The sequence below is a fragment of the Sus scrofa genome, chromosome 10 (assembly GCF_000003025.6).
Source record: "Sus scrofa isolate TJ Tabasco breed Duroc chromosome 10, Sscrofa11.1, whole genome shotgun sequence".
In the NCBI taxonomy this organism is placed as follows: Eukaryota; Metazoa; Chordata; class Mammalia; order Artiodactyla; family Suidae; genus Sus; species Sus scrofa.
This window is the reverse complement of record NC_010452.4, coordinates 20,742,002-20,768,580: the sequence shown is the minus strand read 5'-3', so window position 1 is coordinate 20,768,580 and position 26,579 is coordinate 20,742,002. Positions and strand designations below refer to the sequence as shown.

Sequence of the window (26,579 nt, the reverse complement as noted above, 5' to 3'; positions counted from 1 at the left end):
AGCAGCTGATGAGCTGAAAAGAAGCTGTGAACAGTTATAGAAAATTCCACGAAGAAAGAAGAAATAACCACCCGTGTTCTGTGATCATTGTCATCTTTCTAAATGGAACGTCTGTGGGGCTAAAAAAAGCAGCACAATAAACAGGCGGTATTTGTAGTGGCCATACAGCTACACTGACATGGTCTTGGCATTAGCTTTTAAAAAGAAAATAGTTGGAGTTCCCACTGGGCTTGGCAGGTTAAGGATCCCCCCCATTGCTGCAGCTGTGGTGTAGGTCGCAGCTGCAGATTTGATCCCTGGCTGGGGAATTTCCATATGCCTCGGTCTGGCCAAAAAAAAAAAAAAAGAAAAGAAAAGAAAGCAAATCTGCTGAGGCTAAACTGAGAGTCCATATCTTTCTGAAGGAGGCTCACAGTTGTCTCCGAACGAAAAACAATACACATCTGTCCAAAGTGATTTCTGTTGCAGCTGCAAAAGAAAACAAGGCAGAGGGTGGGTAGGATTTGAACCTACAGAGGGGTGCCATGAATTTATCCATATCTGCGTCAAAGGAGAAACAAAAACAAGTCCCACGGTGATTAGTGTTATTTGTGATACATTCCAGTGTGAAGTACTGTGGAAAAATAGAAAACACCAGAGTTGCTACCAAATGGTTCATAATCCAACACTTAGCAGTTAGGTATTCAGGCTATTGGAATTTCACACATGGCAACTGATAAGCCTGCAAACTCAGCAATTACATAATATGCATATTCAGCCTACCATTGTGTATACTTCTATGTCCCCAGGCATAAATTTATACTTCACCATCACTAACAAACACACTGAGGTCCAGCCACCTTAATGGGCTAGTACTGCTCAATTTGAACTGAAATATCTTCCTTGAATTGTAAAAACCGTTTAGTGTATCTCTTTTAATAGATGGAGTTGAGCAATGCATTTCAACACCATTTGCCTTTTTTGCTGTGTTGATGGTTGCTTGTGCTGAAAAGTAAACCTTAGTCAAACTTGGTTGAACAGAAAAGTCCAACCCAGCAACATAATTCCCTTAAAAAGCAAAGTTATGGCCAAGCTCAGCAAAGACAGTAACCTGCCAGTAACCTGCGCAGAAGCCAGAAAGAGTTGAGCATCAGCAGGGAAGTTCTTGGGAGGGGAGCTTCATGTTAGGTTAACAAAAATCTTAAGTGGGAGATATTGTAACGGCCGGTTACAATATCTCCTGCTTAAGAAAAATTGCTATTGTTTTGCCTTTTTGTTTTGCTTTTAATTAAAAAATTGGTTTAAAAGATATGAGCTTTACTTCTTAAAAATATGTCTTTTCATGGGTGTTAGGGAAGAAAATACACCACACACACACACATACAGGCTCATGATGCTTAAGAGGGAAACTGGATAATGAATTCTATTTGAACTTTTGGAAATATAAAGATCTCCTTGTCAGTAAAATACCCAAAAGGAGAATTCGAATTTGCAATAAAATGACTGTAACTGTATTTATAAATTTAAACGGTCTCAATTTGTATTACACAAAAATACCATCATTTAATTATTTACATCATAACATTTTGGAAGTTTTTAAAACTCTTTAAAATTCCTGTAGGGCATCCAGGCCAACCTAGTAAAATGCTACAAACGTTATATTTTAAATAATTTCCACAATGTTTTTCTTCTGAAAAACCATTCTAATTGTCTGTAGAATTCAAACAGCTTCAACAGCTTGCGATGGTGGAATACCTTTGTGCTTTTCAAAAATCACATTTCATAAAGGGCATTTATTCTATAGAATTAAAGTTTATTGAATAATAAATAGAACTTTACGTGATGCAAGCTGTCAAAACCCTTGAATGTCAAAGTTAAGCAGATAGCCCTTCATAATTTCTGCTGCTTCCAAAAAGGAAAGGGATCAGAAAGAGAATGATTAAGGAAAAGCAACCCCACTGCTGGATTTCTTCATCTTTGTATATTTATCATAAATAACAATTTAAACACCCTTTGGGGTTAATATTTTCTGGTTCCGTGGGAAAGTACAGAAAAACATTAATAGATGCATGCATAATAGAAGGCAACAGAGACTGGAGTATCTTATTTGTAGCAAATTTTATTTTCAAATAACCATAAAAGGTATCCAGTTACTCTTCAGATTAATTTATAAGATCATGCAAGATGTAAACATGACGTTCCAAAGGGAAAAAAAAAAAAGCCGATCCTATAACAATTCTAATAGGTGAGGAAAAAATACACAGAGATGCCCATCGGGTACTTTCTACATATGGCTAAGACCTGGATCTTTAGTCTCGCCTGCTTTTTATCATTTCAGCACAAGATAAATGGAGTGCAAAGAAGCAAAAATTAATAATCTGAGGGCAGAAAAACTCGATGTGATGTGTGATTAGGTAGGGTTTACTATATTAATATTCACAAAGGAATGTTGGAAGTGAGGAGTGATGTTAGATTAAAAATACCTCTTTTGCAACAGAGTTAAAAAGAAATTTAGTTGTGATTAGATTGCCGTTTACATCATATTCATAGGCCTTGCCTTGCGTACCATGCACAGTTCCAAACTTTTTTTTTTTTTGCACTATAGAAACAGATAAAATGAAATGCAAATCTTTCCAGAGGGCATTCAAAATAATATGTTAGCTTAGAGTTATAATGTATTTTGAAAATATGGTAGATGGTAATATTATTCTGAAAACGTATTATATGGGCCAAATAGGTATTATAAAAAATAGTTTAAAATCAACAGTGCACTGTAAAGAAAATAACTTCCTTTTTTAACATTGACTCTAGGGCAAAGGACTGTAGCTTTATATCAGAGGGGTTTTATTTACTTGAGTGTTCAGAGTGTTCAGAGTGTCCCAAGTATGAAATGCATAAAACAGATTCAAAAGGCCAATCCAGAGGTTATCTATACAGTTACACAGCTGTCTGGTTTCAAAGAAAATACAATACCATTTCTGCAATTTGGACTAAATCCTAGGGTCCACATTTAACTCTGGCGTCTAGAGACCATAAAATTGTTCAAGGTTTTTGAATCCCTTCAAGACTACGCAAACTCGCCACAAGTAAAGTTAGCTTTGCTGGTAACATAATTGAAAATTAAATTGCAGCCCTCCATTTAAAATTAGCTGTCCACATTTATCTTTATAAAAATATCTATTGTCGCTAGGATCCTCTGGGAGAGCTTAGAATGCCATGAGTCCAAATTTCCATCCCAGAATATTCCACTTCTGATATTCTTCCCCATGACACCCGTACAGGTACACTGTTGCAGAAAATGAGATGCTATTTATATGTGGTTTATAAAAGGCTTGTGAGTCCAAAAGAAGGTTATTGTGCAATAACATGCAGCGGATTCCACAAGGTTTTGTTCCGTGAAGCTCTCTACTTGGGAGGTGATGAAAAATCACGAAGGCTTTAAAAGTGTTTGCTTTTTGGAGTTCCCATCGTGGCGCAGTGGTTAACGAATCCGACTAGGAACCATGAGGTTGTGGGTTCGATTCCCTGGCCTTGCTCAGTGGGTTAATGATCCGGCTTTGCCGTGAGCTGTGGTGTAGGTTGCAGACGCAGCTTGGATCCTGTGTTGCTGTGGCTGTGGTGTAGGCCGGCGGCTACAGCTCCGATTAGACCCCTAGCCTGGGAACCTCCATATGCCATGGGAGCGGCCCAAAGAAATAGCCAAAAAAAAAAAAAAAAATTTGTTTGCTTTTGGTCCTTTACTATGGAGTTTTGTCCTTATTCGAGGTATCAAAAAAAAAAAATCTACCCACACTGTAAGTCAGCCTTAAGATGGCAACTCACCAAAGCCTCCAGAGGCTGGCGCTGAGTGAGTTTTGTTTTTTGTTTTGGGGGGGTTTTTTTGCCCAAGATTAATTTGCAAGAAGTTAGACTACTACCGTAGGCCCCTGGGAAGTAGAAGCTATGAAAATCTAGTGCCCTGCTCCCAACTCAGAAGTCCATGTCCTTCTCTTTGGCGTCAAACCCTAAGTGTACATTTTCACTGGCTCCGAGTCCACCACAGGAAACACCACCAGCCTTCCGATTCGGCAGCACGTGCTGTTTCCCTCTTCCCACTCCCCTCGTTAGTGCTCCTTCCTTTCACTCTTTCAAAAATGTGCCTGTTTCAAATCTGTGTTATTTTTTTCAGAAGTCTCATTTCGGTTGTGTTCTCCCCCTCTGTGGGCTCTTCCCGCATTTCACATACCAGACAAAAATGTAAAGGTCTGTAAAACCAGGCGAGGTTCCAAAATATTGCTAAACGAAACTGCCATAGGTGACAGCAGCGAGGAAAGAAGGCAAAGCTGCAGGACAAGGGTTGGAATAAACTGTCTAGAAAGGTATTGGAAAATCTATTTAAGTTACTATAGCCATGGATGAGGTTTCAGTGAGGCATAAACATTCAAGTTCCTGCCAAAACCAACATGTTTCATCATCACTCAAAAGAGTCTATTTGTCATGGTGCATTGCTTTTTTTTTATTATTTGTAAGTTGCTCTCTCTGTTTTAAATGTTTTTTTCCTTTTTTTACTATTCAGGAAGTGAAAAGATTTAAGAAAACATTCAAAATTCTGAGAGTACACGTAAGTGAAATATTTAATGTCTATCTTTCATAAAAGTTACATCACCATTTACATAGGGTTCATTTGTATATAATAAAAATTTCATCATAATGAAAAAATTTCTGGAAAGTTCTATGTTAATTCGTTTAACATATGCTTTGGATATACAGCTAAAAACGAATAGGTAAAAAATTCTGTCCTCAAATATTCCCTTTAACAATTAAAAAACCTCATTCCTAAATATTTGTGTTTCTTTCCACTTGCTCTTGTATTTGTAATATCGTATGTAATTTGAACTATGCAAAGATTAGATCTCATCATAGTTCAGAATATATTTGTATACTTTCAATAAATTTGCTCATTGCATAGCCAACATGTAAACATATAGAGCATTTATAAATTTTACCCTAATCATCTAAAAAGCTGCTGAAATTTTACATGACAGTTAACTGAGGTTTCTTTTTATTGTAATTTGGGGTTTCTTTGTTTTTCAAAAAATGTTAGTCCATGTGTCAATTTAACACAGACAATCAAAAGTCAAGAAAAGTTAAAAACCAAGTAAATACTTTTATCCTAGATTACCAGAATTTAACCTCATTATATCATTCAGATTTTTTTCCTAAGTATAACAAGTTGGAAAGGTACCGTGCTGCCTCTGCAGACAGTGTTCCAAATTAATTTCAACAGTGTATGTTTAACATAAAGTTAACTATGTTTCCAGCAAACAAAATGTTTATTAATGAAAGCTATTTACCATACAAGAAACAGCAAAGATAAGTCATCATACAGAGATGTACACTAGAAGCAACAGATGTAAAGGTGCATGCAGAGATTTCTGTTTTAAAAGGAAGTAATAAACAATAATACTAAAATTACTGGGCTTGGATCCCTAGATTCTTAAATGAGTGATAGCTTTTCTTTGAATTTACATTTGAAAAAAAATGCCATTAACAGATAATACTCATACACATTAGCAAGCAGGTGAAATGAATGTTTTTGGACTTTATTTTACAATTATTGTGCTTGGCAAATGTGTGGGATTTTCTTTTTCGATAATAATTTTCTTCAAATATGGGATGGGCATATTACTGCCTGGTTGCTCTGGTTTATACACAAGTTTATCTGATTTTGTTTAAAATCACATAATTTTAATCCTCCATTTGTGTTAGACACCATAAAGAACAGAAGTTTTGTTAACATTCAGTAAATGACATTTAACTCTGTCTCTTTCTCTCTCTCTCTCTCTCTTTCTCTCTCTCTGTCTCTCTCTCTTTCTTTTTTTTTTTTTTTTTGGCTCAATAGATTTTTTAATGTATGATTATCATAACCTAATATTGTCTTTGTCTTCACTGCAGTGGATTTCCGATCAAACTTTTCCCCTTCTTTTAATACTTTAGGGAATTTTCAAACGTCGGGATGTTTGGCTGTAATGCCCCAAGATTTGTTCTCCCTGAAAAAAATCATAGTGACAATTTATTAACTACAGAGCAACTTGGCCTTTAGGGGTCTGCAATTTCTATTTAGACTTACAAATATCCATTTGTGCTCAATAGACCTAACATTAAACTTAATCATATTTAAGCTTTCTTTTCATGCAAAATTACTTTATCTGCTAATTGTCTTTTTTTAATTCTGAAAATTGGGCTGATTCAAATCAGTGGGGCATTACTTGTTTATTGTAGGAAAATATCTTTAAAGGTAATTCTAAGTTGAAGTCCATTGCATATGCAATGGTAATTTAAAATGAAGCAGAAGTTTGGGAATCTAAAAGCTATTTGTATGTTTGCAGATTTAAAAATGTTTGTACTATCATTATAATAGCATTTCCAAATAGATATTGGAAACACCCTAGTACAGTTAAACCTTTAATAAAACTGATGGGAAATAAAACTCCTTAGATTCAAAATGGTTTATTCACACAAATTTAATAGGATATATCACAATTGTTTGGTCCATAAATATTTAGGGGAAATAGTTTCTATACAATGCATTTATCAATAAACAAAGAAACATGGACAATTTTGCTAGACCACTTACTGTACTAGAAACACGAAGCTCAATATATAAGATTATTGAATTTATCAACTATATTGGAAAGAGTGCACAACTGCTTTCTATGACATGTTTGTCCCCTCTAACAGGATACACCATAAAAAGAGTTTCAGAAATAAGAGGTAAAACAGTACAAAACTAGTGAGGTGTCAAAAGGGCTTAAAACAGTTAATTTAACAAACAACACATATATCCTGATTTTTCACAAACTTACTTCCGAGTTATATCATAAGGCACATAGGAGAACTGAGTTATAATTAGTCTACTTAATAAAGTAGATCTATAGTACCATATATTGTTCTGTCAAAGAACAAAATTTATAAGCATCAATATTTTACCTGTAAAAGTGTATTAATAAGATCTCAGCCTTACCAAGGTTGTTTGGTCTGGTTAGTGGTAAATGCCCAAAATGTAATAGAAATATGAAAAGTCAAGATTTAAGCTCCATATAAGATGATAACCACACTTGCTAAATATATAATGGCAATCACACCTTTCTTCTGTTACAGTGTTTACTTATCTTCCATCATCTTTTTTTTTAAAAAATAAGCTACTTTCTGTGCTAATTTTCTAAAGACCCTGAGCAAAAGTTACAATAATGCACTTTAATGTGGGCAGTGAACTGTCAATATGTAACCACACATTTATACAGCCAGAAGGACACCTTTAAAATCTATTAAATAGCCACTTCGACCGCCGGAGGAGATTTAAGGGGCCCGAAAAGTGGAGAATATGTGCAAAGTTATTCTTCACAATCCACTAAAGCAAGACATAGATCTTGACTTCTTTTTTATTTTATTTTGTTTTCAGGAAATCCACAATCTAATTGGTATTTAACTACAACAGAAGCATAGAGATGAACATTCACCACTGCCCAGACCATTAAGATTTTTAGCTTAAATTAAAAGAAAAAAAAATGCTACTGTAAACGAGGAAATATATTCAGATCAGCATCCACGAGGCTTCTGAGTTTAATCTACTTTAAAACGAAGAACTTCACATCTCTAAAGTCAGAAAAGGGTTTTTTGTATTTTTTTTTTCTGACAAAGACATTAGGCTGTGCCAAAGTAAAATGAAACAAAACAAAACCAAAGGATTCTTATTGTTAGTATTAGTCTGCTAAGTTGGTTTTTTAAAACATCATTCAGATAGAATGCCAGAGACAATATGGTGGTACAGCTGAAGCCAATTAAGAGCTATTGATTAAATAGTACTGATTTTTTTTCACTTCTTAAAAAATCATATTTTGCTTATTTCCATTTTCCCTGGGAAAAAATAATTTAGAAAGAATGGTTTTATAATTATCATTTTTAGCTTGAGAAGGTTGAAAGTATAGAATTTCAAATTCTGTTTGGAATTTTGCTGGGTACGCAGGAGGTTTAAGTATTTTTTCAAATGTTGAAAAGCAAATAACTAATAACAAAAAGTTTTGTCGGGATATACATCCCTAAGAGAAAAAAGTCAAATTCCTCAAATACATTTTCCACCTAATTAATCTTTAATATTTAGATTTGCTGTAATGTTTTTGTTAAATCATATTCCTCATTTGTAAGAAAAAGGAATCATCAAAATATTTTTTTGGTTTTAAAATTTAAAAAAACAATGTGAACTTTTCAAAATTCTGTAAATACACATACAATTGCAATATTAAAATAATAATTTTAATTAAATATCTGATTCTTTAACAACCTCATGATTTAACTGGGAATATGATTATTTACCCATCATAATACCACTCTTTTTTTTTTTTTTCTTTGAGATTCTGGAAATAAGTAACATACAATTTTAAGAGGCACTTATTAGAATGATTCCAAAACTCCCCTTACCGACTGAAAGATCTAATTAATTTTTTCTGAAAAATTCAAATACACTTTGTAGACAAAAAAAAAAAAAAATACACTTTGTAAAGGAGACAGTACTATAATAAACTCATTTGCCAAGTGGCTGCAGAAGCTACACACCGAGCTGTTGTTTCTATTTCCCAAATAGCTTGCGGGTTAGAAAAAAAAAAAATAGTCTTGGAGATAATAAAATAATAATTAGAATAATAATAAAAAGAAGAGGAAGCATTAAAAAAAAAAAACAATGTTAGAAAAGGTTCGTTAAGGTAGTTTGTGAGGGGCTTCCGGATTCGTGGCTGTCCATGTGAGAGGTCACGGCTGTCACTACAGTGACAGTGGGATTGGTCAGGTCTGTTAAAGTGGTCGCAGTGCCGAGTGGACTGAGAGCGCCGCTGTCTGCTGAGGGCGGGGCCGGAAGCGACGTGCCATCAGCTTTATCAACACCCCCATTCTCCTGCCGCAAAAGGTTCCTTCTGAATTTGGCTCGTGCGTTTTGGAACCAAACCTGCAAACCAATCCCAATGGATTTCTTTACCGATGTTTAGTTTTATACTTCTTTTCTCTTTCCTTTTTTTTTTTTTTTTTTTTTTTTTTTTTCTTTTTTTGGATTTTTTTAATATATATAATTGTTTTTCTTGGGAGAAAGTGGCTTTTTTTTTTTTTGGCTTTCGTTTAAAACTGAGTGATTCCGGGACGACTAGAAATATCCTCTCCACAGCAGGTGTGCCCCCCCTTCATTAACAAGTGCCCCCTGGGGCAGCAGATGCTTAAGTGGAGATACTATGGGGAAAAAAAGAAGGCACAGGGATAAAGAGTTGGGGAAAGACAGGCTGGTTCCTCAACTGTTGTCTTGAGAATGAGGAAGGGCAAGCTCGTGGAATGGTTCACAAAGTAAGAATCACTCGCATGAAATGAACATCCTTGAAACACATTTCAGGCTACTCTTGAGTCTGACACAGGGCAAGGAATCCCTGCCAAGGAAAAACCTCCAGGCCACAGACTCCAAGCAACCGGAAATTGGGTGGCATTAAAAATGCCTGGTATTTGTCACTGAGAAGTGTACGAGGATCACAGGGGACCCACAGCAACCCCCTATCGTGTCATCAGTTATATGTTTTTTCCATGATGAGTTTAGGAAAGCAACTGGACAGCAGATCTCACTCTCAGTATGTAGTTGTGTAAATATGGATTGTTAAAATGGGAAACTATTCGCTCCAGCTGGTTGTCGAGACACTAACCATATTTGTGGCTTTTCAGGAGCTGACAAAATGGGGAGACTTGAACTTGGAAGCTCATTGCATGTAGTGAGGCTGCAGAGAGTGTGAGACAACACCAGCAGGTCCCCGCCACCACCCAGTCTGTGCACTGAACCTAGGGTGAACGAACGTCCCCAAAGCCACAGCTCCTGCAGATAACATCACCCGCAATTGCAGAGCTGTGAAGCCAGCTGAGCTGGCTTTGGTGGACCCGTCTCTCCATCTGTAGGGAGAATGCGGCTGCGTTTTCAAAGGCTCTGGGTCTCTCCTTGGGTACTCTCACCCAAGCCCCTACAAGGGCTCAGTACACTCTCCAGGGAAGCAACTAAGATAAACTAATAGAATAGAAGCAGTTCAGGAAATACCTGTTATCACTCCACACAGGGAAGAGAACTCTTTTTACCGCAAGGGAAAGGCACAGCCAACGATGGAGGTTTCTTACCTGCAAAACTCTTTTGGTCAGGCCTGTTTTCTGAGCAAGCTGCTTGAGGTCCTTGGCGTCCGGGTTGTGGTTGATGGCGAAGTAGGATTTCATGGTCCGGAGCTGGTGGTGCTTGAAGGAAGTGCGCATGCGCTTGGTCTTCTGCGAGGGGGGGTATGGCTGCTGATCCCGGTCCAGGTGGTCGGCCTCATTCTCGTTACAACCTGTGGCAGTCACAGTGGACAAACAAGGGCTCAGTGGCAAGTCCTGCATTAGCTGAAAAGATGGCAGGTGGCGCGATCGTGTCATGACCCAACAGCAACAGTGGAAAAGGCTGTCGCCCCAATTAGGAGCGCGATCCAGACAAAAGAAAGAGGTTAATTGCCAAAGTCCGCCAAACTAGTCCGTTAGTGTGGACGCAACCAAAGTTTACAGAGTAGAGAAGCATTAGATAAATCCCCTCTTTGGCTCAATGGTTGCTAGAAAACCTGTAAGTGTGGGAGTGAAAGAAATCTTCTCCAAGAGTGAAAAGGAGAAAAACCCCTTTTCTAATACACTCTGTTTTCAGAGACCACGTTTTGTCTGTATCTGGGAAATGAGATGTACTCTCTGGGGATATTGCTCTTTGTCACGAAGGGTGTACAAACAAGGAACTTCAGCTCTCTCAAACCAAAAATTTTGGAGACAGCCCTTCCCCATAAAGGAAGACTCTAAGTTCCAATCTATAGCCTTTTCTCCTAATCCTAGAATCTTTTCCATTAGAGAAAAAAAAAAAAAGTTTAAAAGTGGCTGGAGAAGAGGGAGAAGTTACAAAATAAAAACTGGCAGGGGTCTTACGTAACCAGAAGGGTATTTTTTAGAGGGGTTTTAGCTATGGTCAGCTAACATAGAGCTAACCGGGGTGGGAAGAGTTTTCCCTTGGAGTTATCTTAGTAAATCTTTCGGAAAGAGAAAACTTTGCCAAACTTCTCTTTCCTGGATTTGTGCCTAAAGTGCACCCAGAGCTCACAGGTCAGAGACACTGATGTCCGGGTTTGACCTTGGCCCCTTCTGCTCTGGATGTGTGTGAGGGTGTGAACTTTGCCCCTGGCTGGTGGGGCAGGTGGAAGATGTCATTTTCACTCCCCTGGCCCAGCCCCCTCAGCACTGAGGGCAAAATAACACAGGCTTCAAAACCAGCCTGAAAGTCACTTCCCCAAGGCTGTAAAGAGCCCCCCCCCTTTTTTTCAGGTTAGACAAAGCCGTCCTTTATTAAATGTTATCACTTCATTTTAGCTAACCCCTTAGTGGGTGCAGATAACAAAGTGAACGAATAACACTGAAAGACATTGTTTCTGCATTATCTCCCTCAGTATTTTGAATTTTTACCTGAATGCCCTCCCTACCAGCTTACCCAAAGCATGTGCCTTAAGATAAAACCCACAAAACAAATACCTACAACTTTTCTTTGACTGCAGTCATTTTGTATAAAGGTTATGGCTTCAAAAATTATAAAAGGTCATTATACTAACACAAGTCAAAAGATATCTCAAAGGTCATTTCTAATAACCTAGTAGGTCTGCCTAAGAAATATGATTACAAAATGAGAACACTTTGCTAAATATTTACCGATTCGGCCAACTTTGCACCTTAAAGGGCATGACAATTTTTCCTCGAAACCTTCCTTCCGATGTTTAGCGGATGTACATTCAGACAGATCATTGTGCATTTTCGTGCATTAGAATAGAATGTCTAAAACCAAATGGCTCTGCTCATGTTCCTGGGAGGGAAGGGGAAGAAACCTGAATCTTGAAGAAGGTGCGACATCTCTTGACATCTGGTCTTCCATTCTGCTTGATAAAAGATTATTTGCCTGCTATGCTCTGGTTAGAATCACTTCTTAAAAAACACTTTCAGTACATCAGTATATATACATAAAACCCTAATTCTATAGTCATCAACAAGAGGTCAGCTGCATCACAAAATCCACTCAACAAGAAATTCTCCCTATTGTAACAAGACGAGTCATGAACTAATGTCTCCTTTGTCCATATTTCCATCAAATCCTTAAGGAGGGCACATTTTGGCAAAAGAGTAGGTGGGTTCCTTAGAGAAAGACTCTCATAGTCACCACTGGGTCCCCTAAGTCAAGCCCAGAGCCAGGAGCTCAGCGAGCATTTGATCAAGATTTTGAATCTCTGTTCATCCATAAAATCGTGAGTGACTATTAACGCAAAATCAAATCAAATGGAACGCAGGTTAGACCTATACATCCACTTGCTGAACATAGACGCACTGAACCCCGCCAGAAAGGGGAACATGGGCCCAGAGATGAGCGAATACACTTTACATTTTATCCTACTCCATCCCCGTGGAGAGAATGTCAAGTTCAAATATTCTACAGAATTGCGCTTTCGTAGCCCCGAATGGATGAAACCGCCTCATAGGACCTCCTATAAAACTATGCTTATCTCCAGTAAACTGAGCTATATTTCACCACCAGGTTATAAATGTAGCCACACCAAAACAGTCAAAAGAGGCACACCTTGGTCCTTGGAGGCTTCTTCAAATAAGATTTCCATCCTATCACAGGTGAGCAATATGTAACTCGTCTTGAACGGTACATGAAATTGAATATTACACTTGAGGAAGAAGACTTAACTTGGTACTTAGGTAACCCCCTTATGCCATCCCCCTCAAGGTATGATTTCTTAGAAATGAGTATGATTCCTAACCTACCTCTGTACTTATTAGTCTTCAAAATGAGACTTACGAAAAAATCATTGTAGAGAGGTTTGATTACTTCTCTGCATATGCATTCTACATCCATTATTGCTGATTAAAGCTCAGCAGAGAATTTTAGTCTATTCAGCACAGTTATGGGCTTTGTGTCCACACAGACTATAATTGAGTGTGCAAAAGGATGGTTAGCCCTTTATTAAATGGATATGAATAAACACATATTTACAATCAGTGAGATTATTTGGTAACTTAAAAGCGCAATCCTTGTCGTCCATAGAGTAACTCATTGTATTACCCTCAATTACTTAAGTTTAACTACAAATGCATCATATAAACTTGCAAGCTATTGTGTTTCCCCAGGGACTATTTCTAAAGGTATAGGGATTTTGTTCTCCAAATGATGAGATGAAAGGATAAACTCTTTTAAAACTGTCTTAACCCCACGCCTATAAGTCCTCACCTGGCATTATAAAGTTAATGAGAAGATCTAAATACTTTACCCTGGGCACGCATGAAATGGTCACCTGTCCTGAAGTGAGTTTCTATTCTGAAGGTGTGTAACCTTCGATGAGCTGATCCTGGAGAGGCCACTAGGGGTCAGTGCCAGGCTAATTTAACAACTACCAGGAGTTTTTTTTTTTTTTTTTTTTTTTTTTTTTTTTGGTTTGGCGGTTTTTTGGGGTTGTTTGTTTGTTTTGTTTGTTTGTTTGTTTTTTAGATTTGGAAGCAAAGAAAGACCCTAAGGAGGGATATTTTGAGAAATGGCAAAAATGTAGCCTCTCAATTCATGCTAAATTATCTGCACTAGAGCTGCCTGTCCTAGACCAAGTCTTCTTCCCACCCTGTAGGGCTTTGTTTCAATCCAGCATCCCAAATAAACTTTCCACGTCTCTTTCTAAACTATCTGCCTGATATCTACACAAAGAGATATAAACTAAATTAGGGATATTCTCCTTCAAAGGCCCTTGCCTTATGTCAAGCACTTTCTGATCTTTGCAAGCTTCACATCTCTGGAAGTCTGACTCATAGACATATTTTGTTTACATGTTTTTGAAAATACATCAACGTATAAATCATATTTATTTTGTATCAATGGTACTCTTTTCTGAGACCAGTTTATAGTTAAGCAGAGACGGCTCCAAAAGCTGAAATAATGAGCTAATGCTGTGGATCTGTTTTATTTTCTGCCCTCTAATATGTTTTTAATTCGCTGAAGCATTTCATCAGCTAGTTTTCTAACAACAAGCTGGCATTAAATTCAGAAACTTGTTTTTGTTTTGGTTTGGTTTGGTTTGGTTTTAGCAGCAGATTGATTTCTGGTCAGGCACCTTTATCCCAATTTCTCTAGATTATTTTCCCCTGATCTTAAAGAACTATTACACTATTTGATGGTATCTCTGGGAAAAGTCCAGAAAGGATGAGTGGACCTTAAGAAGCTCAGGGAGGCCTCAGCAACTTTTCCCTCCTTAATGAACAAGAGCATTAATTTTCTCAATAACCTTGTAGCAGCATTCGTTTGCAAACCACAGACCTAAGTGGAAGGAGATGTTCATTCTTTTTAAGAAATAAATTGGTACTCCTTAGTTCCTTAAAGCTCTTCAGATCTTTCTAATATAAAATAAGATCCAAGGCAAAAATCAAATTTAGCTAATTAGGTTAAACAAACAAGCGAAAAACTAGGCTGGCCGCCTTTGGGTAGAAATCTCTCCTAGCTTCTGGACCTTCTCTGGCTGAGCGCTTCCCTCTCTCCACAGGACTCAACTGGTTAGTTCCTCTCTCTCTCTCTCTCTCTCTCTCTCTCTCTCTCTCTCTCTCTCTCTCTCTCTCTCTCTAATTAGGGCTTTAGGAGCTTGGTGAGTGGCTGCAGATTCCAATGTCATCTTCTATTAATAAAGAACAATTAGTGCCCTGCCCGGCCTGCCCCGGGGAACACGCATCAAAGGAGCCCGAGTAAGCGCACTGGGCACCGCGCTGGGCATCGTGGCCGCGACCCAGAATCCCCGCTGCGGCTCAGCAGAGGCGAGGGCGAGGCCGAGACCCCCGGCGGGAGGTTGGCAAAACCGGGGGGTGAGCCCGCCGTGGTGACACGAATCATCCGGGTAGGGTCTGCAGCCAGTCCGCCAGCCCTCCTCCTCCGTCTGGTGACCCCGGCATGAACCCCCTTGGACAAGTGCAGCCACGCTGGGTCCCCACTCTCCTTGGGACAACACCAGCTGCGCTTCTTCTGTGAAACCGGCCAGAGAACTCAGGAGGGAGCAGAGGGGAGGGCTGGGCAGAGCCTGTGCAGCCTGCGGGGCGCCCCTGAAAACTGTGGACTCCCAGCAGGACTCTGAATTCAGGCTTGCTGGCACTGGCTGTGTGACCTTGGACATGTCACTTATCTGATGGAACAGTGTTCCTTTACCACTGGGTGACAGCAGCTCTGGCACACCCCAGGCTCAGGGGAAGAGAAACACAGGCAAGGCCCATGTTCTCACCCTTTGGCTGGTTATCTGGGTGCTCATGGTAACAGGGCAGGGTTGCCACCATGAGATCCTCAAGGTCCTTTCTGATAGAAAGGGCTCCCCTCGTCTGAGTCTCCTGCCTGCTTTGACTTCTAGCCGGCAGGTGCTGTGCCAGGGTACACGAAGTCAGAGTGGCTAAACCAATAGTTAGCCTGGGGCTTTCTGGAACCTCTTTTCCAGCAGCTGGGACTCACAAGAACTTCCATCCTGCTTGGAGTCAGACTGTGGTCCTCAGAGCCTGTCACCATCCTCACGGGGTGGCGGGGGAGGGGGGGAATTGGGGAAGGGTGGGCTACCAGCATTGGGAAATTGATGAGTGAGATAGATTGATAAATGATAGACACATTGATTCCCCAAAGCAAGGAAGAGAGCTGCTCTCGGCCTGTTGCCTGCATTTTGTTTTTAATTAAGAGAGAAGGCTGGTGCAGGACAGAAGAGCAGCCTGGGACCCCACTAAGCCGCCTCAGGGGGCCTGACCTGGAGATCTGTTCAGTCTTCTGGGAGGTCTGGGTGTCTGGATGGTTTATCTCATGGGAGGAATGAGCTAGCTGGACGAGTCCCCTGACCCACGGAAGGGGCAAGCCAACTCAGCTGTGGAGAGTACCTCCCACCCCTCCAGCTGCTTTTCACCAAGATCAGGGATTTGGTTTTTCAACACTCTTGCCAACTGTTTCCCTGATTAACTCTGGGCTGCTGACCACAGCTTCTGCCCCTTCTAGACAGACTGGGATTGGGCTCTGAAGATTTCTTTCTTTCTTTCTTTCTTTCTTTCTTTCTTTCTTTCTTTCTTTCTTTCTTTCTTTCTTTCTTTCTTCCTTTCCTTCCCTTTCCTTTCCTTTCCTTTTCTTTCTTTCTTTCCTCAGAATTTAGGAAAACCTTCTCCAGGATCTATAATTTGGCTTCCACACAGGAATTGCCCTGGGGCTGTTTTGCTCCAACTGGGAGCCAGAAACTAATGGGCTCATTAACTAATGGGCAGCAAGGATTTGGCTCTGCCTGTTCAGGGAAAGTCACTGCAGCCCCACAGTTATGAATGTGTTTTTTTGCCACAAACTAAATAAAGGTCTCTCTCTCTCTCTCTTTTTCTCTCCTCCTCCTCTTCTCTCCCCTCCTCCCATCTCCCCCTCTCCCATTCTCCTCTCCCTTTTCCCCTCTATCCGTTCTTTCTGAGCCAAAGGGAGGCTGCTAAGGAAAGCAGCCTCTTGCAACCAGGTCTTGGATGGGAAGGAGCTGGGCGGGATTCTCCTGGGGCAGAGGGAGGCCAGGACGCTGGGGCGGTGGGGAGGGGGTGGGCCCCACCTGAGTTGTAATTGACGATGTCCACTCCCAGCGCGGGGCTCTTCCGCTTCCGGGGCCGCCCCTTCTGCACCGTTCCTGTGCCATTGAAGTAAGGCAGGGCCAAGCCGCCGCTCTTGGCCGCCAGCTCCGTGTAGCTCAGCTGCGGAGGATACTCTCCTTGCAAAAGGGTCTCGAAGTGGGCGCGACAGTACACCAGGCTGTCCTTCATGCCAAAATGGTCGCCCGTGGTCAGGGTCTTGTTGCAGGTGGAGCAGGTGAAACAGCTCAGGTGGTAGACAGAGTCTCGGGCGCGCATGACCATCTCGGAGGCAGAGATGCCAAGGTGGCAGCGGGCACATCTCTGCACAGAGAACCTTCTGGAAGGAAACAGTGGCGTCAGGGCGCTGGTGGAGGCAAAGGCAAGGCCATCTCTCACAGCAACACCTGTGGCTTGGTCAGCAGTGGCCAGAGACTGAGACCTGAGAGGGGTCTAGGAGCAGAAGACCCGCGCCCACTTGGACATAATTTTTTTTTTCTTATTGACCTACTCTGATGAACACGACAAAGAACCCTTACATTAAATCAGAAGAATCCGGTAACTACTCTTCAGTTGCCTTCTCTGTAACATGAAAATTTTAAAAAGCAGAAACAAGAACAACACCCAAAACAAAAACCTCCACCGGCTAACTCATAACACCAGGTTAAGAATATTAAGTTGTGACGCCGAATGAAAACATTTCCTAGATTACGAAACAGACAAAGGAAGGGTAGCGTTCTTACTTATGGGAGCGTGAGTGTGTAGGAACGCATTCAGACAGACACAGCCTTGGGGGGGCGGGAAGGATAATTTTGCAGAAGACAGCTAATTCTTTTTTTAACCACTTTTCTGGCTTAGGCCTAGAAGGGAGCCCGGTCACTTGAACAACGGAGCTCCCCGTTCCCAATCCAGAAGCAGAACTGGGAAGAATCGATCAATGAGGTGCCGCCGAGTTTACTCTCTGGCGTCTGGAGAGTCTGGCGCTGCTTCCAACCAGCAGTAAAGGCATCTCAGAACTGACTGGCCTGGGTGTCGGCAACAGCAATTATTCCTTTTCACGGCCATTTATGTGATTGCCCGCCACCTTCGCCCTGCCCCGGCCACCAGTTCCAAGGCAAGGGCCTTGCCCAATTCGTAGTAAACGGAGGAAAAAACCGCTTCAGTCTCGGTGGACAGGGATAGGTTCATTTACCTCCCGGGCTTTGCCCAACTCCCTCAGCGGAGCTGCCAAGAGTCACCGGAGCGAGATAGTCACTGGCCGTGCTCCAGATAGTCCTGGCTGTCCCCCTCCCGCCCATCCTCACGCGCCTCTGGGGAGGCAGAGCTTGCAGGCCGTGGACTTCCCAGTCCTGAGGACTGGTAACCATACCCATAGGGGACAAAAGACCGGGGACAAGGAGGGGACACTGGGGCTCGGCCAGGTGGCTCCACCAGGTGTGCAGGGGCATCGGGGATAGGAATGGAATACCTGTAGTAATCCTCCTTGCAGTAAATGCTACCGTCCTTGGCGAAGCAGGTGAGCTCGGACTCGAGGGCCAGCTTACATTCACAGCACTTCAGGCACCTCAGGTGCCACTGTTTGTCCACGGCCAGCAGGTAGTACCTGTCGGCGATCTTGCCCCCGCAGCCGGCGCACAGAGCGGGCTTCTCTGGGCTCAGCGGGGGCATGCCCTGCAAAGAAGCGCGCGCGCGGTCAGGACGGCGCCCGGCCGTCCCACGCGGGTCCCCCGCGCAGCGCCAACCCTCCCGCGGCGTCCGCGAGCGCGGCAAGATCACGGGCCTCTGCGCAAAGACAAACGTCGGAAAAACGTCTGCCGTTTCCCCCGCTGCACCTTTTCTGCAGCGGCGTCTGCCTGAACCCGGCGTTCGCGCCCTCCGGGGATTTAACCTAAAGACAACTCTGCCACTCGAGCCTTTTTCAAAAGGGCACAGACTCCAGTTTGGTGGATGTTTCAGAACTCGAATAAATAAAAGCTAAAAATTGTGGCTTTTAACGCGCACGAAATTAAACAAGGGAAATTGTTTTTGGAGAATGGAAAGGCGATCTGAACAAGATTTCTCTAAATTCCTGTGAGCAGTGTTGAAATGAAAAGGGAGAGGTTTTTATACTTGTGCTCATAATGTGGTCTGCATTGTTTCGATCCGGGTATAGGTGGCAGATCTTGCTCTTCTCTGATTTTCAGGGCTTTTGGTTCTTTTCCTAGTAAGGGTGTCCAGTTCCGTTCTGGGGAGGGTCTATTATCTGGTCCCTTCTGCACAGTCCACCCTTCCCTGGCACCAACATACTCAGGAGATCTTTGTTCTGAAAATCTGTTTAACGCCCAAATTAGCCTTCCCGCCTGAGTCCCCAGGACCCGCCAGAACAGGGACACCTTACTTTAACAAGAGCAGCCTCATCGTGAATTTGAGTTTGGAATATTGCTTTTTGTTTTAAAAACAGGATAGCCAGAAAAGGGGTGAAGGGAGACATTAACCACTGGGCATACCCCTCAGGACCAGCAGAAATGGACTGCACTTCCCCCATGAAACTCTCCAGGCCTGGAAAAGTAAAGTTTTGCCCTTTACTTAGACCAAAGCGCTGCACTGAATTTCTTTTGCAAATATAAAAACATCCATCTAACTTGGCTACTTGGCGGACCCAAAACACGGCTGCCCGCCTTGGGCAGTCTATCGGCTTAGTCTGAACTATAGTTCCCCTGTGATGTCTTAGGATCCACACAGTTCTGTTTGGCTGAAATCATTTCCGGAGACTTTTGTAGCTTTTCCCCTCCACGCTGGTTAAGTGGGACAGGCAAGCACATAGATAAATCATTGGGTTTCTTTATTAAGCCTGCCTGACTTTATTTTTGTATGTAATCGACAGAAGCAGTCGATTCCTGCGTTTAAGGGTTAGCACGTTCTCGCGCTTGGGCTAGGTGTCCCGCTCCTCCGGATTTTCTCTTAGGTTCCCCTGCACAGGACACCCGCCCGGCCGGGGAGCTGAGCGCAGTCCTGTCTCAATAGAGGGGCCCGAGCCGGGCGGCCAGGGACCCCGAAAATCGCGGGGTTTGGAGGTTCCGAGTTCCGAACGTCCGGAGAACAGGAGGCAGCCCAGTCGTGTTCTATTTCGCTCCAAAGGTCCCGTCACCAGCCCCAGGGAATAGAGCCCCCGGCCTTCGGCTCGGCCCGGATGCGCGGCCGCGAGCCGGCAGCCCATTGCCCGCACCAGCTCGCCCTCGGCGGCCGATCCTGGCGGGGAGGCGCCCGGGAGTCCAGCGGGCCGGACATGGGAGTCTGAGCTCTGCAGAAAAGGACGTCCCATCCTCTCGCGCCCGGCTCTCCCTGCCTTCCCCGGACCGGCTTCTGCAGAGGACAGCGGAACTCGGGGTCTTAGTAGTGTGGACAATTCCCATCTTTCAGAAAGGGGCCCTTTCTTACCCCACCAACAAGCGGACCAGAGATAACCCACCCGGCCATCTGGAGCGGACGCCCCTACGAGCCGCCATCCTCACTCGGCCCGCGGGGGAGGCAGGGCTCGGCTTCCCCGCTCGCTCACGGGCGCTGGGCTACCGCCGCCGCCGGCCCTTCCTTACCGCATCGCGGCCGTTGAGTTGGGCGCCTTTGGCCAGGCGGGCCTCGGTCTTGGATCTGCGCTCCATCTCCTCCATGATGCCTTGGATGTGGCCTCCGGAGATCCCGTGGAAGAGCATGGCTGGGGGGCGGAAAGGACACGAGTTGTCTTCTGCTCGGCACCCCACTATTTCCATATACACACGCCCGGGGTTCTCAGCACATCCGAGGGAAGGAGAAGGGACCGCAGAGGCTGCGCGATGGGGGGGAGTTGCGGAGACAGACGCTCGGGGACAGAGGGCGAAGAGGGAAGAAGAAAGAGGCAGACGGAGTGGAAACGGGTCTGCTCGGAAAAGAGAAAAGAAGAAGGGAGAAAGCCCCAGCGGCTTCCTGAAGGAGATGTGCAGAAAACAAACAAACACGAGCGGAGGGGAAAGGAGGCGAAGAAGGCGACTCTTACTGCGCTGAGAGATCGAGTTACTAATGGGAAACAACTGCAGAGGGGGGAGGACAACAAAATCTGGTGAAGAAAGAAAATAGTTTTGAACACAAAGAAAGAAAAAGAAGTGTTATTTTCAGCGGTCCCTGGCTGCTTGCAAGTTCCCAGTGCCTGTAGGTTGGGTTGGGGACTGCTCCTGCCGGAGCTGTGTCCAATTTGTTAAGAGACTAAAGCCAGCCCATTTTTGATAATTTAGTAGGAGGAGTTCTCTCCCCGGAGCTGCCACGGATTTTTATTCAGACAACAAAGACCTGTCATACTCCTCTCAACCCCCTGGTGATGGGCAAGCGGGGACAAACATTGGGGGGGGGAGGGGGGAGGCAGGAGGAGGGGGCATTTACTTCCCCCACCACACACACACACACACACACACACACACACACACACACACACACAGGCTTCCAGGAGTTCCCAGCAATCACGTTTTCAAGGGGAAAAGGAGCCCTTATTGTCCAGGCCCTGGCTCAGGAGGCAGAGTCGGCCTGTTTGGTCCAAGTTCAAGATCAGATCCTGGCTTAAGTCAGGCAGAACGGCAGTTCCAAACTTTAGGTTTCCTCCTTGTGGACCTTGTGGCCTCCAGCTTACTTAGGGGACCCCAAATAAGTAACTCTTGGACAGATATCCTCTTCTTCCCACCCCGCTTCCTCGACACACTTCTTAAAGGCAGTCGCTTCATCGCCCAAGGCTTCCCAAAGCCACTAGGGCTGAGGCAACCCCCAAAGGGAGCAGGACCTAGAAAAGCCCATGTTTCTAGAGTTTACTTTTAACACACAGATTTGCTTTGAAAAATTAGCATGGGTAACAAGGCGTGGGCTTGGCGACCTGGGTATGCAATTGAACAGTGACCATGGGGGGATGTATTTTCTTACCCAGTTCAGGTTTGAAGGGAAACCGGAGGTGATCCCAGGGTCCCGTAGAAAATTTGCCAACGTGGGCAGCAACTCGGGACGCCCTCGAGCTCAAGCCGCCACCCCGGACTGGGCGCACGCCCCCCCCCCCACCGCCCCGCGCCCAATGCCCGGCAGGACCGGGGACTTGTAAATCTGGACGCACCGCGCATTAGGAGGACGTGGAGGAGGGGAAGGTGAGAGCTGACAAGCAGAATGGCAGCCCTGCGCCTCACAAGAGGCGGGATTGTTCTGTCTCTGTTCCAGGGAGCGGCGGCCCCTCCTCGGCCCTATTAAAAAGTGTCCACAATACTCTGATATTGTCGATTCATTCAAACCGCCAGAAGCCCCCTAGGGGCTCGAAGCGGGGAGCGGTGGCAGGAGCCGACCCAGCTCTAAGCAGGAGAGAGGAGGAAGCCCGCGGCTGCGCTGTGCGCGGTCCTCCCCCTGGCCTGCCTGTGTCCCACCGCACCCCGTCGTCGGGTTTTCCCAGGGACACGTCCGGGACACCTCGAGAAGTCCCCTGATGGCAGACTTCCCTCCAGGAGGAGCCCAACTTGGAAGGGTGGCCAAATCTAGAAATATGGAGGGAGACCAGGAGGGAGGCATAGAAGGAGGGAGGAAGGAAGGAGGGAAGGGGAAAACATAAGGGGATAAGGGGGGAGGAAGGGAGGAAGGAAATGAGAGAGGGAGTAAAAAGAAAGGAAGAAAAGAATGGTGCCGAGCCTGACTTCCTGTCCCAAAGCATCACCTCTTTGCTGGAATCACCTCTGCCATGAAATCCAAGACTCCCTTGCTCCCCCCCACCCCCATTTTCTCAGGGTCAAAAATAATGTTCCTTGCAGACTGGATGCTGTTCCGGTCCTCCGGGTGCCAGAATACAGCTCATAAAACACAATTTCACACAAAAATGAAGCCAATCAAGTGAACTAAGCTGGAGACCTCCCCCCTCACTTTGGCAGCCCTACTGGACAGCAGGGCTGCTATTTACTGTAAGTAATGTAATTAGCCCCTTTGGATGGAAATCAATGAGCTTTTCAAACCCACGTGCACAGACGCAGGGGCTGGGGCAGCAGTTCTTTCAGAGACGCAGGTCCTCTCACAAAGGGGCAGACGGCCTTCCCAAGAGAGGGTGACCTGACGGGGACAAGGAGGAGGAGAGGAAAGAGGAGGGATCTTGAGAAGAACATCAGTCAATTTACCCAAGGATGCTCCGAGGAAAATGTAAAAATGGGACCTCAATGCAGGGGGCTGCTTTGTCTACTTTCTGGGCTACCTCCCCGCCTCTCAGGTGGAGGTTTGGAATCGGGGTTTGGCTGTTGTTGAATTTGGTTCTGCTCAAGCAAAAAAGAACAAAGAACCCAAGAAGACCACTGCCTCTTTGCACGGGAGGAAACTTTGGAGACTTGATTAAGTGAGAGTTTAAAAAACACCTCCAGGAAAAGCCGGAAATTTGTGAAGAGTCTCCAGGGAAGCCAGGCAGAGAAATCCCCTGAGCACTCCAATCCTTCCTTCCTTCATTCATTTGCTGCACACAGATTTGTTCGTTGTGAACCAGGAACAGGCAGGGCAGAGAACCTCCTGCAATCAGCTTCCGGTTGGAGCTGAGCTATCCCTGCTTTTTCTTATAAAAGTCTGGTTATAAGTTCCTGTAGCGGGTGGGATTTGCTACTGTCCATAAAGAAGTCAACTGCTAGGATTCTTCCTTCTTAGCCAGTGAAGGAAATTTGCAGACAGCTGGGAGTGGGGCAGGGGGCTGCTGGAGTTTGGGAGGTCCTCGTCAGTTAGGCAGAAATCAAACATTCTGGCTGGTCCAGCCCAGCCTCTTCTCACAGTTCCTGAAAAAGGGAGCCCAAGGTGGTGGGGGTATCCCCTAAGAACTGGGTATATGACCTGGGACGGAATGTCCTATTCTTGTTGACTTGCTACTTGGAGAAGATTCCCTAAGAGTGCCCCTCCCCACCTATCACCCTCTGAGGACGCTTTAAGGAGACACTTTGTGGCTCTGCCTTCTTTCGTTCCTTTGGTTCCCGGGCTCAGCCATTCCATCTCTCAATGGGACAGGTGCACGGATCTCACCGCCTGTGGCACCAGAGTTTAAAGCACTATTTGGAGCAGCGGGCAGAACCCTGGTCAGGGGCTGCCCTCCCTCACAACTGAGCACTTCAGCCACTCTTCTTTATGCTCTGCCAGCTACGCAGCCAGTTACTGCAGCCACTTTGAGGGAAGGGAGAGGCTGGACCCTGGGGGCCAAGGAGCTGGGATAGAGGGTCCCTGAATCTCCATGAGGGTGGCAGCCTTGTCCAGGGCTCCGAATCCCCAGAGGGGAGGAAAGGGGATTAAAGGGGATGCACAGCTTTACCAAGGGGGCAGCGGACCCTTTAGGGTCGAGAGGATGCTGGGCTGAGAGGATAAGCGACCCAAGATCTCTTTAGATCTGACTTTTGGAAGCCAAGATCCTGTACTGGGGTTTGGGTTTCCCTTAAAAGGGCAGAGGTCACCTTTCCTCCTGATCCTATTAAACTGGTTGAGGAGCCTCCTTGGTCTGGAGGTGCAGCTCTTGAAGCAGTACCCGGCTTTCAGTACTGTCTTAAGCACCCCTGGGCCTGGAGGAGTCAGGGCCCTCCTGGGACTGGAACCCCGCACCCAGCCCTGGATGCCTCGGGGTCTGCCTGGAGCGGGAGGGAGAGGACCCACCCGAGGCGCTCCGAAATTTCTCCATCCGTGGGCGCAGGGAAATTGTGTGGAAAACTGTGTGTGAACGTTTGCCCAACACGGAGGGTGGCGGGTCCAGACTGGCGTCGCCGAAAGGGCGCATCTCTGATTCGGCCCTAATAGGAGAGCCTCCCTCCAGACCCCAGAAGGGAGTAGGCTGAGCGGCGTCCGGGCGCGGGAGCTCTAGTGCTGGGAGAGGGAGATCCGCCACCGGCCACGCTGCGCACATTTGGTGGGAGCTGGTTTACAGGGCACACGGGACCCTGCCCTTGGGTGCGACCTGTGCCCACGAGCCCCGCGAAGCCTCCCGCCCGCTGCGTGCTCCCTTCAAACCGCTTCCTGCAGCGCCCTGGGTTCTTCTCCAAGGACGGCCGCCCTGCCTCGAAGAACGCGCTTCTGAAATCTGAAGCCCTTTTTACCTGAGATTTGCGCGCGGCCAGCCCGCAGCCCGAACAGGAATAAAGGGAAACGTCCCGCCCCGCGTCCGCGGAGATCACCCGCAGAAATGGCTGCGCGGGTTCCAGATTGAACAACAACAACAACAACAACAACAAAAACAAAATGGGGATGAAGCCAGTTTCCAGTTAAGACCCACATGGGTGAGAAACAGCGTCTTCCTGGTCCCCCACCCCATCCTTTCCAGGGGGAGACGCTCCCAGCAGCTCGGCGAAGGACCCAGAGCGCATCCCAGACAACTCGTGGCGCAGAGGCACCATGACCTCCAGCCCCAGTGCCTTCACCCTGAGAAACTCAGACCTTCAAGAGAGAAAGGCAAAAGGAAGGAAACTTGGGTTGCAGGAATCCAGCAGGAGACTCGGAAGGAGACCATGTATTTTAGAGCCTACAAAGCGGCGGTTTAATTTCTAAGATGAATACAAACCCCTCTTCCTCCCACCCAGGGAAGGCGTGAACACGCGTGTGCACACACAAACACACACACACAATATATATATACACCGGCCTAAGAAAAAGGGGAAGAGAGGGAGCCTGGCTTGAAACTCACCTGCCTCCAAAGTGGTGCCGTTCAGCATTCTGAGAGCAGGAGCTGATCACGTCCGTGGTGGTGGCTGCACCGCAGAGAAATCAGCGCATCAGCTCAGAGGTGCAGCCCGGGGCCCCGAGCGCCACCCACCGCCTGGGGGACGCGTCCCCACCGCTCCTCCCGCCTCGGATACAGAACAGCCTTGAGGGAAGCGGGGCAGCCTCCAGTAGGTGCCAGAAACCCTGCCGGGCGCCTGGCAGTCGGGCGCACACAGAGGATGGAAGACTGCTTCGACCAGACAACCCCACTGGGATCTTACCTTGAGGTCCAGACGTTTCCCCCAGGAACCCGGTCCTCAGCAAGGGATGGGGGCGGGGGAGGCGGCCAGAGGTGTGAGCCAGTCCCAGATCTGGACAAGTGGTCCTCAAATAAACAAATAAACCGGTGGATGAATCTCTTTTCTCTCTCTCTCTTTCTCTCTCTCTCTCTTTCTCTCTCTCTCTCTGTCGGAATTGACCCGAATCCCCCACCTCTAACACACAGCTCCCTCCACCTGACTCCTATTTTCTGTTTATGCTTCCAGATCGGGAGGGGGAGGAGGAAGGGGTGGGCAGAGGGCACAGAAGCGGACCAGCGCCGGGAGAGGAGCTCTGGAAGCTGCGTTCAGCCCTTCCAGCCTCTCAGTAATCAGGGGAGGTGTTAATGGAGGACTCGGCCGTAAGGGAACCTCATAAAGCCGAGAGCATCTTGAGCCTTGGGCTCAGTGGGAGGGCTGGAGTCCCGCGGCGCGCCCTGGGCTCCCGGCCCCCGACCAGCCTTGGCCTTCCCAGTGCTGGTACCTCAAAGATGCTGCTGCCAGCTGGTGCCTGCATAGACGGTGAACAGGCGGTAGCTCCTGCGGGGAGCTGGGCTAAGCCATTGATTGCTCACCCGCCACATCATCCCCTCCCTGTTCTCCCTTCCCTATCCTCACTCTCCGGCTAGGCGCCAGCAACCCGGCACTTTGGGTTGCGTCCTGCGCTGGAGGGCGGAGTTCGCCGGGTCACCGCGCGGGCCCCAGGTAACTCTGCAGCCCGGCTCCGGCTCGGAGGCGGGGATTGTGATCCATCCTAGAAAAAAAACAACTCAAACGCTAGGAGACGAGCTTTGGCAGGGACACAGACTCCTATACCCGGGATCCGGTGCGGGCCAGGTTACCTGGTCTCAGCTTCCCGAGGGGCTGCGTCGCCCCAGCAACCCTGGGCGCCTTCAGATCGCTGGGAAGCTAAGCGAGAACCGA

At 45.8% G+C, this 26,579-nt stretch overlaps 1 protein-coding gene across 5 annotated transcripts; it reads right to left on the bottom strand.

The window, feature by feature from the left end:
• LHX9 (LIM homeobox 9) lies at window positions 4,575–26,258 on the bottom strand. 5 transcript variants are annotated; one of them, XM_013980102.2, is made up of 8 exons: window positions 26,140–26,258; window positions 25,620–25,723; window positions 25,322–25,385; window positions 20,241–20,359; window positions 18,137–18,339; window positions 16,653–17,008; window positions 10,150–10,352; window positions 6,017–8,956 (listed from the first exon to the last, which is right to left on the bottom strand). In XM_013980102.2, the coding sequence occupies exons 3-8, from the start codon at window positions 25,347–25,349 to the stop codon at window positions 8,699–8,701; spliced, it is 1,167 nt and encodes a 388-aa protein (XP_013835556.1). In that variant the 5' UTR covers window positions 25,350–25,385; window positions 25,620–25,723; window positions 26,140–26,258; the 3' UTR covers window positions 6,017–8,698. The 5 variants fall into 5 exon arrangements, with proteins under 5 accessions (XP_005668044.1, XP_013835556.1, XP_020920145.1 ...); XM_021064486.1 differs by lacking the exon at window positions 26,140–26,258 and having other exon boundaries at window positions 25,620–25,800; XM_013980104.2 differs by lacking the exons at window positions 25,322–25,385; window positions 25,620–25,723; window positions 26,140–26,258 and adding an exon at window positions 20,678–20,944.

Excerpts from the sequence above, each read along its gene's own strand:
- LHX9 (XM_005667985.3), bottom strand. The coding sequence starts at position 20,414 with ATGGAAATAGTGGGGTGCCGAGCAGAAGACAACTCGTGTCCTTTCCGC. Across the intron at positions 18,340-20,240 it reads AACTCAACGGCCGCGATGCG|GGCATGCCCCCGCTGAGCCC; the intron begins GTAAGGAAGGGC and ends GCTTCTTTGCAG. Across the intron at positions 8,957-10,149 it reads TGACCAAAAGAGTTTTGCAG|GTTTGGTTCCAAAACGCACG; the intron begins GTAAGAAACCTC and ends ATTGGTTTGCAG.